Source organism: Brachyistius frenatus, unplaced genomic scaffold (genome assembly GCF_029030835.1).
Source record: "Brachyistius frenatus isolate BFR_SWC_R1_liver_20210118 unplaced genomic scaffold, ASM2903083v1 Contig_95, whole genome shotgun sequence".
NCBI classification, from domain to species: domain Eukaryota; kingdom Metazoa; phylum Chordata; class Actinopteri; family Embiotocidae; genus Brachyistius; species Brachyistius frenatus.
Genome location: NW_027210694.1, coordinates 652,392 through 668,287, shown reverse-complemented (window position 1 = coordinate 668,287; position 15,896 = coordinate 652,392). Strand labels below are relative to the sequence as shown.

The 15,896-nt window shown below is 41.7% G+C and overlaps 2 protein-coding genes across 11 annotated transcripts in view; one reads left to right on the top strand and one right to left on the bottom strand.

Moving 5' to 3' along the window:
• The window catches only part of LOC138628081 (teashirt homolog 2), a 253,786-nt gene that overhangs the window by 143,814 nt on the left and 94,076 nt on the right, over positions 1–15,896 (bottom strand). The window lies entirely within an intron of this gene.
• On the top strand, positions 757–14,739 carry bcas1 (brain enriched myelin associated protein 1). 10 transcript variants are annotated; one of them, XM_069710912.1, is made up of 15 exons: positions 757–848; positions 953–1,024; positions 1,207–1,294; positions 2,152–2,465; positions 6,679–6,858; positions 7,837–7,896; positions 8,174–8,209; positions 8,506–8,721; positions 10,650–10,712; positions 11,140–11,199; positions 11,438–11,476; positions 12,366–12,488; positions 12,578–12,658; positions 12,991–13,206; positions 13,754–14,739. In XM_069710912.1, exons 2-15 carry the CDS (start codon positions 986–988, stop codon positions 13,832–13,834), a joined length of 1,596 nt encoding a protein of 531 aa, XP_069567013.1. In that variant the 5' UTR covers positions 757–848; positions 953–985; the 3' UTR covers positions 13,835–14,739. The 10 variants fall into 10 exon arrangements, with proteins under 10 accessions (XP_069567013.1, XP_069567012.1, XP_069567011.1 ...); XM_069710911.1 differs by lacking the exon at positions 10,650–10,712 and adding an exon at positions 8,858–8,932; XM_069710910.1 differs by lacking the exon at positions 10,650–10,712 and adding an exon at positions 8,852–8,932 and having other exon boundaries at positions 12,369–12,488.

Here is a 15,896-nt window from a genome sequence, read left to right as displayed (position 1 = left end):
AGCGACAAACAAAAACATAAAGACGAGAATAATCAAAGACAAACTGAAAGAGGAAATCAGGTGATGTCTTCCTTCAGTTTGTCTTTGATCCCTGAACAGCTCTCAGATGGGCCGTTGCATTTAGAGGCCCTTCGGACTACTTAAGAGCCTTTAAAGACGGATGATGTCTGTCTGTCTTGATTAACTGCGATAATAAAGCAGATGCTTGATCTTTGCAAATCAAAAAGCTTATTTTTAAGAGTCAAAATCCCTTTTATGCTCGGTAAATAAATGAAAAAAAAAAAACATATCAAAACAAAGCAAGAGATATTTTAAGGCACGTGTCAGTTTGATTAGTTTTTAGTTGATTATGGAATCAACAAAGTCTGAATTTTAAATCAAATCTGGACCATAATAACCTAAATATTAAAATGCTTCAAGTTTCTCTTCAAAATAAAAAAATAACCAGGTTAAAGCTGTAGCGTTACGAGTGCCAGGTCAACATCCTTAAGACACATCCTGTCTCTTCCCTGCTGCTTTTGTCAACACAACTTATCACAGGGCACTTGGTCAGGAGTGTAACTCGTTACGATCTCGTCACGTTGTTTTCAGAGAATTCACAAAGAGATTACCTTGAGCTAATCATGCTTTTTTCTTTTTTTGTTACTGAGGAGCACTGCTGGGCGGATTCTGACTTGAGTAAATTTAAATGATCACTTAAAAACAGTCCACACCCGTTTTAAAGTACACATAAAATAGGCCTGTTGACAATACACTGAATACACAGTTAGGCAGGAGGAGAGAGTCATTTGTCAGTTTTTTTTCCTTAAGGAGGACATTGCTTGCTCCACTTGTGGCGCTCTAACAAGGTAAGACATTTGATTGAAGTTACGGGTTGTTAACTATTATTTGCAGTATGTTTTTGCTTGTCAGTGCAACTTAAAACTACATTTCGATTTGACTTGATTCACAGCTGAAAGTTGTGAGTTTCGACTGGGGAAAAAACATGGGAAACGAGCAATCAGATTACAAAGAGATAAATCAGGTAAAACAACACAAATTACATGACAGACCTACAAAACCTACAGCTGATATGTACAAACATTGATAATGCTGATAATATTCAGGTTTCTATTGACAGTGAAAGCAGTTCTTCTCAAAAATACTCCCTTGGAGATGCTGAAGTGACACGGATCGATATGTATTTATTTATTGTTTTCTTTACAGAACGGGACCGTGTCTGAGAAGCATGAAAATGGATCGGTGAACGGAGGCCTCTCTGCGAACATCACGTCTAACGGGCTGGAGATCGATGGTGAGGTTTAACTTGAATTTCTCTCTTTTTAAGAGAAATAACAGGAATGTGACATGTACTAATGACTTACAGTGATAATATAAATGCAGACTCAAATTAAATTTTCAATATGTAGATTAAGGATGATAGTAAGGATGACAGAAGATTAGATGTATACTTATTTTACTGTCCTCTGTTGTGTTTCTTCGTGTCTTTCTTTATGGGGAACGAGTTTATATGAGTGTTTGACAGGCAATGATCTCTCCATGTCCATGTTGGATTAGTCCTCTGGCCTGTCATAATGCTCTGTAAACACAGTGACTCCCAGCTGGACTGTGTCTTGAGTCCTCCAGTGTAAACTCTAGGCGTAGTCTCAAGACATTTGACAGGGAGCGAGTGTTTGACCTGTCATGGTGTCCCAGCGGCGGCATTATTGCTGCACGATTCCCACCGGCACTCCAGTTTGTCTAAGAGCCGATGTTGATGCTGCAGCTGAGCATTAAATCACCGTCCTACCTATGTTTGCTTCACGGCGAATTGCACAAGAAGACGTGTGTTTAATGTTGCATGCAAAGGAGGTTAAAATATCAGCTGATGTCTAACAGCAGTGAAAGCTGCGTAATTATTAAGTAAGATGAGTCACTGCAACTCAGACAGGAAGTTATCAGAGCTTACTTAGAGTCCCAATTAAAGACATTTTTAACCAAATAAAAACATACTGCACATATCTATCATTTTAAGCCAATATTAAACCACAAATTGTTTTTTTTCTCATGTTAGTTTAGGAGTGGCAACAGTTTTTTGGTCTTTATTTTGAAATTGCACAGACCTGGGAGCCATTTGTTTTCATTTTACTAATATATTTATCTTTTTTACAGTTAAGAGTGAGACGACAATCCACCAAAACGGCGACACCCCCTCTTTAAACTTCGCCACAGAATCCACTGAGTGTGTGGTCATCGAATCAGACTGTCCACCCGCCGGTGATGAAGCTGTTTCTGAAACGCTGGAACCCGCCGTCCTCCAGGTGGAAGACATCAAGAAAAACAAAGGCAAAACCATGCTCTTTGGCAAAATGTTCAAAAAGAAGTCCGGACCTAGAGCGAACGTTGAGAGTGTTCAAGAAAAAGAAAAGGAGACGTCAAGTGAAGACCAAACGGATGTAAGTCTTCCTCCCTCTGAACCAGAGCAGGTGAGTACACTTTTCCTGTTTGTTTTTTAAAGGATAAGTCTGTAAAGTTTTCTATTTTTTTTATTGTCAAAAAACCCACGAGAGACCAGAACCAACAATGAATCGATCCTGTTAGTATTTCCTGTAGCTGAATTCTCCAGGATGAGCAAAGACACCAAATGTGCATCAATCTGCCGATTCACGTAACCTCAAACATATGCACTATTTTATTCCTGTTCGAGTAATGTGCTACGAGACCACAGTGCACAAATTAAACTACATATTTGTGTCCCATTTTTCATTTTTGATCTAATCTCTAATCACCACAAGATGGAACGACTGTGGAGTTTAATCATCACTCGACAACAACTGAAACTTTTTCTTTTAACCAGATACTATAAGACGGCTATCTCTATTATGACTCAGTGGGATGAACTACGTGGTAATCACATGTGTCCCAAACACAAACACAAACTGCATTTCGTCTAAATAGCAATGTTGGTTTTCATAATAAAGGATTCGCGTGGAGAGGAAGCTGCTACCACCGTTACCGCCGAGCATCAAGAGGGATATTCACGTCGAACAACTGAAGTATCAACACAAACGGAGAGAAAACCCGAAGCAGACATTTCAACGCAAACAGGCGACGATGATGACGGCCGAGCGGAAGAGGCGGACACGGCGACAACTGAGGAGGATTCCCTGAATGAACCTAAAGCTGAGGAGGTTGTTAAAGAAGCTTTAAATGAGGAACTCTCAGACAATCCGACGGCTGGGATCGACACCAAAAAAGTGGCCGTCGTGGAAAATGATGTGCACAAGAGTGTAGCTGCAGAATCTAGACCAAACGAATCCAGTGCGCCAAATCCTACACCTGCAAAACCTGCAGACGCCCTAGTTAAGGCGGAGTCCGCCCACAGGGAGGTTACTGCTGATGATGCTGAAGCAGTCGAGGAAACACTCCCAAAGGAGAAATTCAGCCCTTTAATTGCTGATGAGCCTTCAGAGGACTGTGACAGTCGCTCCAAGGCATATATCGTTATTGTAGGAGGTTATTCTGAACTTTATACCATTCATGAACCGTCTGAAGGTTCTCTCGAGTCTCCTGATGACGGTGAAGTCGATCCTCAGTCTGATCCTGAGGTGGAAGAGGAATCAGAATCGAGTCTTCACATTGTTGAGGACGATACTGAGGGAATACCGGCGGCAGCAATCGATTTCCTCTCTCTTGAACTAGAACCCAGAACGAGCAGTCCTCAAGAGCCTGCAACAGATAAAGACAGCTCTCTGGAAGAAGAGGTGATCGTCCCATTCATTGTGCCTTTCACTGGTGAACAAGAATCATGTCTGTCCTTCATAGAGGAGCCGGTTGAGGATGAGGATGAGGAAACAAATGAAGCTTGGGAAGCTTTATTATATGAACTTGCGCTAATGCCGGTGCTTTCAGACAAAATAGAACCAAAGATGATTGCCATGACTAAAGAGAAGGCGGACAATGAATCAAGTGATCCGACTGATTCCAACCATGTCGTTTCTGAAGAGCCTGCAGAGAAGAATGAGCAACGAACAAAAAAAGTTACAGATGAAGTTAAAAATTCTGGTGAAGCCTCAGCTTCTTCTGAGGAGTATTTGAATGATGCCGCTCTGGAGGCCATTGTGGAAGAAATCATCAGAGAAGAAGACAAATGCGACCTCGTCCCTTCAGAGGAGACGGCACCAGAGGTCCTAGAAGAGGCTGAGAATGAGGTTTCATCCAATGAAACCAGCGACCCCACTGTCATTTCTGAAGAGTCAGCAAAAGAGAGTGAGCAACAACTGAAACCCAAAATGCTTGTAGTAGAAGAATTCACAGCAGTTGTGAAGAATCTGTGGAAGAAAGTGACCCGGCAGAGGAACAAAATGAACTGTCTGAAGATGCTTCGGTGGACGCTGAAAGTCCTCAAACTCCAGAACCGTACCTTATAATCTCAGAGGATCCCATAGAGGAGAACCCAAGCCCCTGTGATGAAGACGCAACCACTGACGTGTTGGAAAATGCACTACAATCATTTGCAGAAGACTTTTCAGAGGAGCTTGAAGCGATTGAGGAGCCGAAAGATGTTCAAGCGGATGTGCCACTGACGGACGCCACAAAAATGACCAAGCCCCATGCTTCAGTCCAAGAGGAACTCCCCGAGAAGAACATCGTCCCATTTGAAACTCCACTGGACGATGCCGATAGCGAGAAAGATGCTGAGTGTGTTGATGCCGTTCTGGAGGCCCTTATAGAGGAAATCCTGAGAGAAGAAGCCGAATGCAACCTCACGCCTTTAAAGGAGGCAACGCCGGAGACTGAAGAGAAGGCTGAGAACGAATTCTGGAGTAAACACACTCAATACTGGACTCACAAACTCCAGAGGTTTCTGAAGGCAATTAAGCCATAAGTTCAAACATAGAGGTTTTATTTGTGGGTTTGCAGTCTGCTTGGACATGAGCTGTTGAAGAATCAGCATTGGTGCTCGTTGGTTTAGAGAAATCTTCACTTATCTACAGTATTACTGCCAACATTCATGTCTTTCCAAAGGAAGAACAGCTGTAACATGTGAATGGGTTCTACTGCACATTCATATTTTTTTGTATCTACCTCATAAGGACGTCATGAATGTAATGAAATTTCATTGAAACAAAGTTCACAGTGTAATATACGGAAACATTTTCCAAAAATGCTTTGTAAATTTGTTCATAATGTATTTGCATCATATTGTGTTGACTGACAAATTAGACTTTCCTAAAGTTGCAAAGGAATATGAAATCAATATAATGTGAAAATAATTCAACCGTTTCCAAAAAAAAAGTTGGGACGTCTGTAAAATGTAAATAAAAACAGATTGTGATGATGTGCAAATCATGTAAACCCAGATTTAATTGAAAATATATGAAAGATAACATAATAAATGTTGAAATAGAGAAATTTGTTTGTTTTTTTGGAAAATATATGCTCAGTTCGAATTTGATGGGAGCAACATGTACCAAACAAGTTGGAACAGGGCCAATACAAGACTGGAAAAGTTGTGTAACGCCAAAAGAAACACCTGGTGAACGATATCACAACTAATTAGGTTAATTGGAAACAGATCAGTGACATTATCTGGTATAAAAAGAGCATTTCAGGGAGGCAGAGTCTCTCAGCAGTGAAGATGGGGAGGCGTTTATCACTCTGTGAAAGACTGCATGGGCAAAACATTCCTCAACATAACATTGGAAAGAATTTGGGGAGTTCATCATCTACAGTCCATAAAATCATTAAAATGTTCAGAGAATCTGGACAAATCTTTGTACAGTAGGCTGAAAACCATATTTGAATCGGTGTGATCTTCCGACCCTCACTGTATTACAAACACAATTCTGTGGTGGAAATCATTGTTTGGGCTAATAAACACTTCTGAAAACCATTGTCTGTGAACACAGTTTGTCGCTCAAGCTCATTGAAGACAGACTGAGGTGAAGTAGAAAACTGTCCTGTTGTCTGATGAATCCAAATTTTAGATTCTTTTTAGAAATCATGGACGCTGCATCTTCCAGGCTGAAGAGGAGAGGGACCACCCGGCATGTTATTAGCATTTCAATTTGAAAACTCCAGCAATTGGTCTCCCCAGTTCCCAGATGTTTACAGAGTGTTGTAAAAAGAAAAAGTGATGCAAAACAGTGTTCAACATGCCCCTGTCCCCAACTTTTTTGAGAAATGTTGCTGGCATCAAATTTAAAATGAGTATATATTTTTCATAAAACACAAAACATTTCTTCGTTTCAACATTTGATAAATTGTCTTTGGTGTATTTTCAATGTTTTTAATTTATATTTTACACAACGTGCCAACTTCTTTTGAAACGGGGTTGTAAATAAATATTGACACACTGAGGTAAAAAGATTCACTAAAGATGAATTTAAAAACCCAGTTGGCTGGTTCAGATACTTAAAAAAAATAAAATAAACACCATCGGGACACAGCAAGGTATTTGACTTTCCTGACATTTCTCAGGGCATAACTCACACATTGTTGAATATCAATGAGTGAGGGGTGGGACACACACACATTAATAAAAGGGTGATTGTTGACAATGCCCCGAGTAGGCAGAGGCATGGTTGGAATTGTGCTCCCATCTCAATGCTGCGATTAAGACACTCGCTGCTTGCATATCAGCTGCGCTGCTGTAAAATAACTCTCAAAGGCTAAACTCTCTGTGATGGTGCATAGGAGGCAGCTAACCTCCAGCAAGAATCCGAGTCGTTAACGGAGCCAGAGAGAGTGACTCCAGACTCCGGTCCAGAGGAGGAAAAAGTTCCTGAATCTGACAACGCCGACCGTCCGCCTGTGGAAAACCAAGAGGTGCAAAGCCAAGAAGAGAATCCAGTTATGAACTTCTTCAAAACTCTAGTAAGTGACACCATTTGAGGGATTAATTGGGGTTTGTAGGCTCTTGGTATTTCTTAATTACTTGTCTTATAAAATTAGAATGCTTGGAAAAAAAACAAAAACATTAGTAATTAAATGTGAAAAATCAGATGCATCCTTGTTCTCTGTCATTATTTCTGAAGTCAAAGAGCTAATTAAACAACAAAAATTGAAGTTAATGTACGTCCTAATTACTGCATAATGCCTCACTGGAGATTAGACTTTTGATGACTCTGTCTGATTAAGTGATATTAAATTCAACAGAGAAGAGATGTTTAATTTAACATTTGATATGTAGAGATATGTGAAAGAGTATTACTGTATGATATGACAAAATCTGCCGTCATGACAGCGCCTGATTGAAAACCTCCAACAGGCAGCTATTGTATTTCCTCTTCATCATGCTGTCTTTTGGATTCATGCCGTTTTAAAGAGTTACCATTGCCGTCGGCCCCATGCTAATCGAGTCTGTGAACATGCGGGGATGTGGTGGCCTATTGTTCGCCCCATAGTGTGAGCTCACAAGGGAGGCCTGTGCGGTTGGAAGTTGAGATTCGTGAAGATAGAGCGAGGGCAGGCCTACGCCATCTCCGGAGCACAATGGCCGTCACAATGACAGCGCATGTACTGTATGTGCTCTGTCAGGGACCTCAGTGTGCACTCTGTGTGCCCCGGTTAGCTTAGCATAAAGGCCCGTGTCTGCGGTTCGTGAAAGGCTTCTGTTTTGGCGACATAATTATTTTTCTGTTCCCGTTACATCAACTGTTGCATCCTCTGACTCCAAACCGCAGCTTTACTGGCTTATACGCGCAATTTACATCACGCTCCACGATGCTGATACGTTCTGCATTTATAAGGCACTGATTTTGGTTTTATTTCTTTTTTTTTTGTTTGTTTGTTTGTGTGTGTGGCTTTAAAAAAAAAAAAATAACAGTTCATTTTCATTCCCTTGTTGCTCAGGTGCCTTCTGCTAAAACATCCAAAAAGGAAACAGCTATTCCCGATGCCACAAAAGATCAGGTGAACCGATAAATTTTCGATTTCCCTTGTTATCCCATTTTTCCAATTTCCAAATCTGTAATTATGGAAAACACAGACTGCTACTAGTTCGCTGTCACATCCATTTCTGTTTCTGTTGCTCGAACTGAGAGTCTTCTTCACTCCTCAAAAGTTAATTTTTTATTTTTAAATGTGGCTGCAGATTTTTCCAAAGCATTTAAATGACAAGCTTGCTGCTTTTATTCGCTTCAGTTTGACTGCATCTCTCTAACGGCTTCCTTTTTCTGTTGCAAAATAGTCCCCGAAGGAGGCCCAACCAGCGGCAACCACCACTGTGAGCATGTAGCCCATAAAGTGCTTTGATTTGCATAACACTTCTTGGAATTGACATGAAGTTTCTATATCTATTATACATAGCTGGGTTCAGTTCACTTCCAGAAATGACATTTTATTTGCTTAACTTAACATCATAATAAACAATTTTAGTGGATGAAGTGGAAGGAAAATGTGACTACTGACAATATCTCTCATTACAACAACCATTGCATCAAATGGGTTTTCTGACAGTTTCCTTTGTTTTTTTCACGGCAAACCTTTATTTTAATATCCCACACTCTCTCTCTCGAAAAGGTTGCACAAATATCTGAACCGCCTGCAGCACCCAAAGGAATGTCTATCCCGCCGCCACCTCCTCCAGAGCCACCGAAAATGGAAATCAAAGGAGAGCCAGCTGCCAAACCTGCAAAGGCGACGCCAAAAGAAGAACCAAAAGCTGCCGCGAAGCAACCCGAGTCCCCAAAAGGAAAATCAGCCAAAGACGCCCTGAGCAAATTCTTCCGCCCAAAGGTAAGTAAACGACTCTTAACTCCAAGACTGCGAGACTCAGTCGCTACTTTAGGGGATAGATTATTTTATGCACGGCCTGTTCCGCAGCATGTCGGATTATGTGTGAAACATACTGTATGTGAATTTTGAGGTACAGATAGGATTCAAGACATCCAAAAGCAAGGCTGCTTCGGCAAGTGGAGCCAATCCCGTGCCCAAGACAGCAGCAGCGGTACAGTAGATTATCATACTCTCAGACTGACCGTGGCTCATCCTGATACTAACGGAACAAGAGCTGGTTTGTGTGGAGTTGGCAGAAACTTGCAACGTGCTGTTTCGACAGTAACAGGAGCAGCAAACCTCACTGCGCTCACTCGAATTAGACGAGTAGGATTGATGCCACTCTCACGTCTGTGCACGACGTTTGAAACCAAAATGGAAGGCAAAAAGAGCTAATTTGCTAATTTGGCTTTCACTAATAAGCACCTGACATTTTGTTTCTTTAAACTGTACTGTCTATCAATTCATCGACCGTAACGGTGAGCCGCCGGTCGACCAAGAAACAGTCGAGTTCATTCGGGTTTTTTTCGAGTAAAACAAACAAGACGGTACAGTGTTTTATTCACTGAGCTTTAGGCCCCAAACATTGTCCCGAGCATGTGAATGCAAAGACTTCCAAGTGAGGCATGATCAGTTTAGTGTTTTTACAGAGTGTGTCAGATGAAAAATCTTAACGTAGCATTGCATCAAAAGTCGCTATCACTCAAAACAAGAGAAAGCAGACTCGTTTTGTTTGTTTAGACGAGCAGAACTTTGTCACTTCTGTATTTAGATTATAATTTTCTGTGCTTTTCCTGTGAGCGATTAAAAAGTCACACATCACGGCTGTAATTTCCTTTCTTCCCTTCTTTCTTTCTGTGGTGAAGAACTGCCGAGATTAGCTTTAGGATTTCTAGTCAGCTTTTCCATTTGCATCCACGTATTCGTGCGGACCATGTTTGGAGCCTTAATGCCGGAGCTGAGAAGTGAACAAAGTGCCATCAAAAAGTTCAGAGATTGTTCCTTTTGCACGTGGAAACAGTGGGAAACAACAACTTTGGTGAATGAATATACCAAATTACATCGCTTTATCCACATCAGCGTCTGTGTATTTTTGTGACCACTGTTAGTGCGCATTTGCAATTTCATTATGGACCTTAAATTTGAGCAGAGAGCACACATCAAATTTCAAATTTTTCTTGGAACAGATAGAAGTTTCAGCCAGCTAGAGTTGGTGCGGCTGGTAGGGAGCTACGATTGGGTTGTTAAGGGCGAGAAAAGGCATGTTGGAGGGTTTGTTGGAGGTTGTTTGCGTCGATTGTTTTCCCCTCAGATGCCTCATAACGTCACACTTGAACTCGGTGTTGACAGTCTGACCCCGGGGGACAAAATTGAAGGTGCACGACCTGCGAATGTCAAAGAAAAACCCACCCGGTCGCTATTGACCTCACCGCCTCATCTGGCTTACGTCGCGCACACAAAAACGTGTGCAACTGCGGCTGCTGATGTTGATGAAGCAACGAAACTTGAAAATGCTTCTTTTTTTTTTTTACGAAAGTTGTTTCTTCCCCTCTGCTCCATGCGCGTCACTGTGCTGCGATGCGTTCAGGAGCATCAGAAACAGTTTTGGAACTTTTCTATCGCTTCTCATTTGTGTAACCTCTCATGCTAAGCTAACTAATTGCCCAGGTTGAGTTCCACGCTCACACACAGTGCAATGATCTTCTCCTCATCTAATGTATTTGGACTGGACCTTTAACTGGTTCTTATTGGTCAGCATGCATTGCCATTCTAACATATTAAAGCATTTCATAATTACACATTTTTCCATGTTTTTTTACAGGTTCATTTAATTTCTGACTTATTGTTGGCTTTAACTAAACACAAGAATTCCCCTAACTGTCCTGCAGACAATCAAGGAGGTGCCGCACCCAGCTGTACAAGTAGAGGTACAGCCAGTGGTAGCAGTACAGGTAAACACTGAGAGTCTAGAGGGGATGATGTATTCATGTATTCTGCTGTGAATGTGAATCTGCCTGCGCAGGTGTTCAAACTTCACGAGTCAAATTACCGCCTGAGTAATTACAAACCATATCTCCCGTGTTACAGAACAGACACGCTGTAGCCTACGGTTACAATATTATGGATGCTCATTCCAATTTGCATTTATTCAGAGTAAAAAAAATTTTTTTTTTTAAATCCGTTTTACTCTGTAGGAGACACCAGCGGAGGCATCACAGCCTGTTGTAGGAGTGCAGGTAAACGGAAAGAAAAAAAGAGAGTTGTCAGTCTTCTTTTTCAGGGAGCTTCTGATCGTCTGATTGTTGTTACATGACTCACACGGATGTTTTTTTTTTTTTTTTTTTTTTTACATGTTCTGGTTCATTTGCACTCGCTCAGATTGAAAGTAAGGTCGAACCTCAGGAGGCGGCGGCGGAGGTGGCACAAGCGGTTGTGCAGGTAAATGAGCGAGAAGAGCTCAGGGGATATTAATTCTGAATTTTCTTCACTCTACAGGAACCTCTGATATGTGATGTAGCCGCAGATGTACAAAATACTTCGTTGTAGCACATGTAACATTTCATTAATTAGAGTAAACACACATGAAGTTTGACATTAGCAGTTACGTGGGGGGGGGGGGAGGTTGGCAAATTTTTTAAATTGATCGGCAAAACGAATAACTTTCCCTTTCCTGCAGATGGTGGAAGAGATTTTACAGCCAGTGGTAGAAACTCAGGTAAATTAGAGGAGATGACCATTTTGGGAAATACGTGTATTTTCTTTGTTTTCGAAGAGTTTGGTGATTTAACTTAGTGTGACGACTGGAGGCAGCAGGAAACAGCTCGTCTCAGTCGGAGGTGTCCACAGCACCTCTAAAGCTCCGTAGTTATGTCATTATATCCTGTAAAACCACAATTTACGTAACAACTAAAAAGAAGGAGCGACTTTTGCTAACAACACCGAGATAACTTGTGGAAAAAATGTATTGACCTCGAATTTAATGACGGAAGTTGAATGGGAGTCTATGGAGTCGGAGGCTTTGTGGAGCCGACCTCTGGTGGCGCCCGTTGGTATCGCGGCTTAAGGCCCTTCGGCCTCCTTTTTCAGACCCGGAAGCTACGTCCACTTTTATATACAGTCTACTGTTTGGACAGAGCTACGCTAGCTGTTTCTTGCTGCTTTAAGTGTCTAAGATGAGGTATTTGTCTCGTGGCTGTAGCTTTATATTTGATGGAAAGATATGAGAGAAGCATGAAACTTCCTACCGTACTTTCTGCAAGAACGCAAGTATTTTGGTAGTATTTCCCAAAATGTTTGTCTAACTATTTCTTGTACAGTGGATCATTTCAAAATCTAGGTGGCGATTGAAGCATTCCTCTTTCTGTTTCCCTTTCATTCCTTTGCATAGAAAGTTTCTGTGCATGCCGGTGGGGGCTTTCGTTCTTCCTACAAGGACCAGTTCTTATCCTTAACTTGTTTTTTTGCTTTCTCTTCCTTCCTCCATCTACCTCTTCTTTCATGTCACAGGTGGCAGCTCCTCCTCTCACTCTGTCAGCTTCATTCATGCCTTTTGATTTGTAAATATCTCATGGTGTGCACTGTCCTCTCTGCTGTTTTGCCAAAAGAAGGTGGATCCCTCAAAAGCCGGGACTCTGGAGGCAGCTGCAAAGCCAGAACCGCCTCCACCGGTTCAGGAAGAAAAGAAAACGGCCCCAAAATCCTCCTTCCTGTCTCTCTTCAAGCCCAAAGTAAGGACACTCTAAGCTTTTGTACTTCCCTTTAAAACCTCTGAAAATCTCTGCCTTAACAGCGAGTAACAGATTCGTGTGAATTTGAGGTACTGTTAGATCACATGACCACAAAAGTCCAAGCAGCCTCTACAAGTGGAGTTCAGTTCCTCAGGAAAACAACTGGGCTGGTAAATACCACGAAACTCTCGTGAATATAGTTGCATTATTAACCATAGTAATACCATCAGTCTGGTATTAAAACACGCTCTAAACAACTTTCTTTGGCAGAAATACTTTTCTCCGTCTGCTATTACATGTGATTTTCCTTCATAATGCTGCAATCACTAAGACAAACTGTACCCTAACAGCAGATGTACATCTTAATGCCACTTCAAATTGCCGCCTCAGAGTCCATCTGCACTTAATGAGTGAAGCACAGTTGTAACAGGCTTTGATTTATCTGCTCATCTGAGACTGGAATAAGTGATTATTTTTCATTATGTACCACCGACACTTTCAGGCTGCTGAGCCCAAGAAGGCGACCCCGGCCCCGCCTGCGGCAGCGGCGGCAGCGGCGGCAGCTAAAGCCAAAGAGGAACCCAAAGCCGCGGCCAAGACAGCGGAGGCAGCCGTAGACAAAGCGGTTTCGGTGGCCTCCCCGGCCGGAGACGATGCACCGAATGTGCCCAGAAAACTGGAGAAGAGGAACTCCATCCACCTGTTCTTTAAAAATCTGGTAAGACGAATGTCGGTTTTCACCGAGACGTTGTTTGTTTACTGCAACTCTGAAGCCACAATGTGACCTATGCACAATATACCTCTATTTCATGGTACATGCCTATTGACATATCCTTTGAATGGCCATATACGGCAATATATCTGCGTGTTACATCCAGCAGATGGCAGCAGCCACTTCTAAAGGTGGAGGCCTCACTACACTGAAAACCAGGTCATGTTAAACAGCACATTTATGGGCCTTTTGTAATATACTTACAGTCACTTACAGTTGACATGTGTCACTTTGTCCTCAGTGTAACCCAATTCAGGGCCTGGATTCAATGTAACTTAATTAAATAATACTCGTGAAAAAAAAAAAAAAAGAGGTACTTTCCTCATGTTAGATTTTGTTCGCCGTGACTAGAAAACCAATTAAAGCTTTCGAACCAATTTAAAAGAGTTACTTCAAATCTGGCACGAATGACATGGTTCTTTGAAGAAGAGAGTGGTACAGTAGGTGCTGCAACACACAAAGCATTCACCATTTCCTCCCTTTTAAACTGCAGGGCCAGAAACGCCACTCTACAGATGCAGGGGTGCAGACAGAGCCGATGACTGTTGCTCCAGCAGCTGAGAAAGGCAAATGAAAACCACAACCAAACCCTTAAGTTTTCCCTGTACAGACTCCCTCTCTCTCTTCCTGGCTCTCACTCAGTCTGTATTCCCTTCTCTCTCATCGCCCCTGAAGTAATTTAACTACATTTCTTTGTTTTGTTACTGTTTATAAGTTGCAATAGGAGAGGAAAGGTTATTGGAAGGATAATGGAAAGTGAATGAGAAAGAGTAGAAAGTAAGCAGGTGGTCAGTGGCGATTTGAAATGTTCTGCTTGATGGCAAAGGTTGTTGATAAATATATATATATATTATTTTTTTTGACATTTAAATGTCTTGACATATAAGTATAGCAAAAAAAATGGACTTCTCTCTGTTTTGCAATCTAACATAACTGGGCCATGCTTTGCATTTAGCAATTAATTTATCTTAAATAAATGTCATATAGGTTCTATTTTTTACAGTTCACACCAGAAAATTCATGCAGTTGGAGGTCAATATGAAAACGTAAATGACACAGTTTCTATAGCAGATTGCACTAACAGATATTTTAACTCTATGTAAGCTACATGTAGACTAAAGCACAGACATACATACCATAAGACTTATGTATTGGGCCATAGGGGGAAACCACAATCTTTACTGTTCTTTGGGGAACTGATTGTAAATATTTACGTTAAGAAATGCAGAATGGTGTCCAATGTGTCCTTGCGGTACGTTTTTTTTTTTTTTTGGTCGCAGTCGTCACGAATCACGACCGGTTAGCTTTTAATGTGACTGCAGCACTTTGTGTCATCAAGTCGTTTAACCGAAGTCTCACGGTGTTAGTCATTTTGTGTTTGGCATACGTGCAATTAATATTATGCTTCTGTTTGCCTCCATGTGTATGCGTGTATGTGTAGCTTCAGCCATCTTGAAGACAATAAATAAGTTCACCTTTTGTCTGTTGTTCATCACTGTAAACTAAAGAATCTTTGTCGAGAATAACAGGGTGTTGCAACCAGTAAAAAAAAAAAAGAAAGAAAACATGTGACTCAACACGTTTGGCAAAATATAAAATGTCAAATTCTTATACTACTGACATGCCAAAGTTAAAGCCCTAAACTTGTTGGCTGAGGTGTGGCATGTGAGTCACACTTTCCCATGTTGGGCGTAGAGGCAAATACTGTAATCCTTACTCGTCTCTAAATGTAATCGTTCTGCCGACAGACAAGTGACAGTTATCTGACAGACGTGGAATAAAAAGAAAACAGACGGAAGTTCTGGGCATCACCGTGACAGACAGACAGACGGCTCCTGTATATTCCTGCTGAATCAACACGGTATCACGGCAAAGTGTGAAATAGACACGCCGATCCGCTGCAGCAAAAACGTGAGATGGCCACGCTTTGGGCTGTCTAGGCGTGACAGTGACATGTTTTGTGAAATGTCATGTGATGTGGGATCGTGTGACCGATGTCCCGCAACAGAGGTTTTGAGACCAAGTGCAAGGGACACTTTTCGACGATATTAAAATGCGGGACAACGAGGTTCGAATCCAGGAGGTGACGTTCTTTGCTAAAAGTTGAATTTTCCTGTAAATCACATGTAGGTTTAATTTTTTGTCCTCTACAGAAAAGCGTCAAATTTTTACACCTAGACAGGCCAAAGCGTGGCAATCTTACGTTTTTGCTGTAGCGGACCGGCGTGTCTATTTCACGTTTTGCCGCCATACTGGTATTGGCTGAGTCAGTCAGACACACCTCACAGATAAAAAGATGTAAAACAAGATCTAAGGAATTAGATATTTCAGGTAAAATAAGACCCTTAAATCTCCCTTTATGTTTATGATGTCGTTTGTATGATTGATGGCACCGTGCGCAGTCTTCGGAGGGATGTGTTTTAGATAGAAATGTCTCAGACTCACTATTCACCCGCCATTAAGTGATGAGTCGCAGCCCCCTGAAGGCATAACTCACACTGCTCCTTTGTTATCAATGAGACGCACTCTTCCTGTATTACTCTCCGTAATAGGTGGGATCATTTCAACTTGTGCATCAAAGTAATTGCCGTGGCAGTGAGGGAGAAGAAGACTGCGAGGCAGCGCTCTCACAGGTT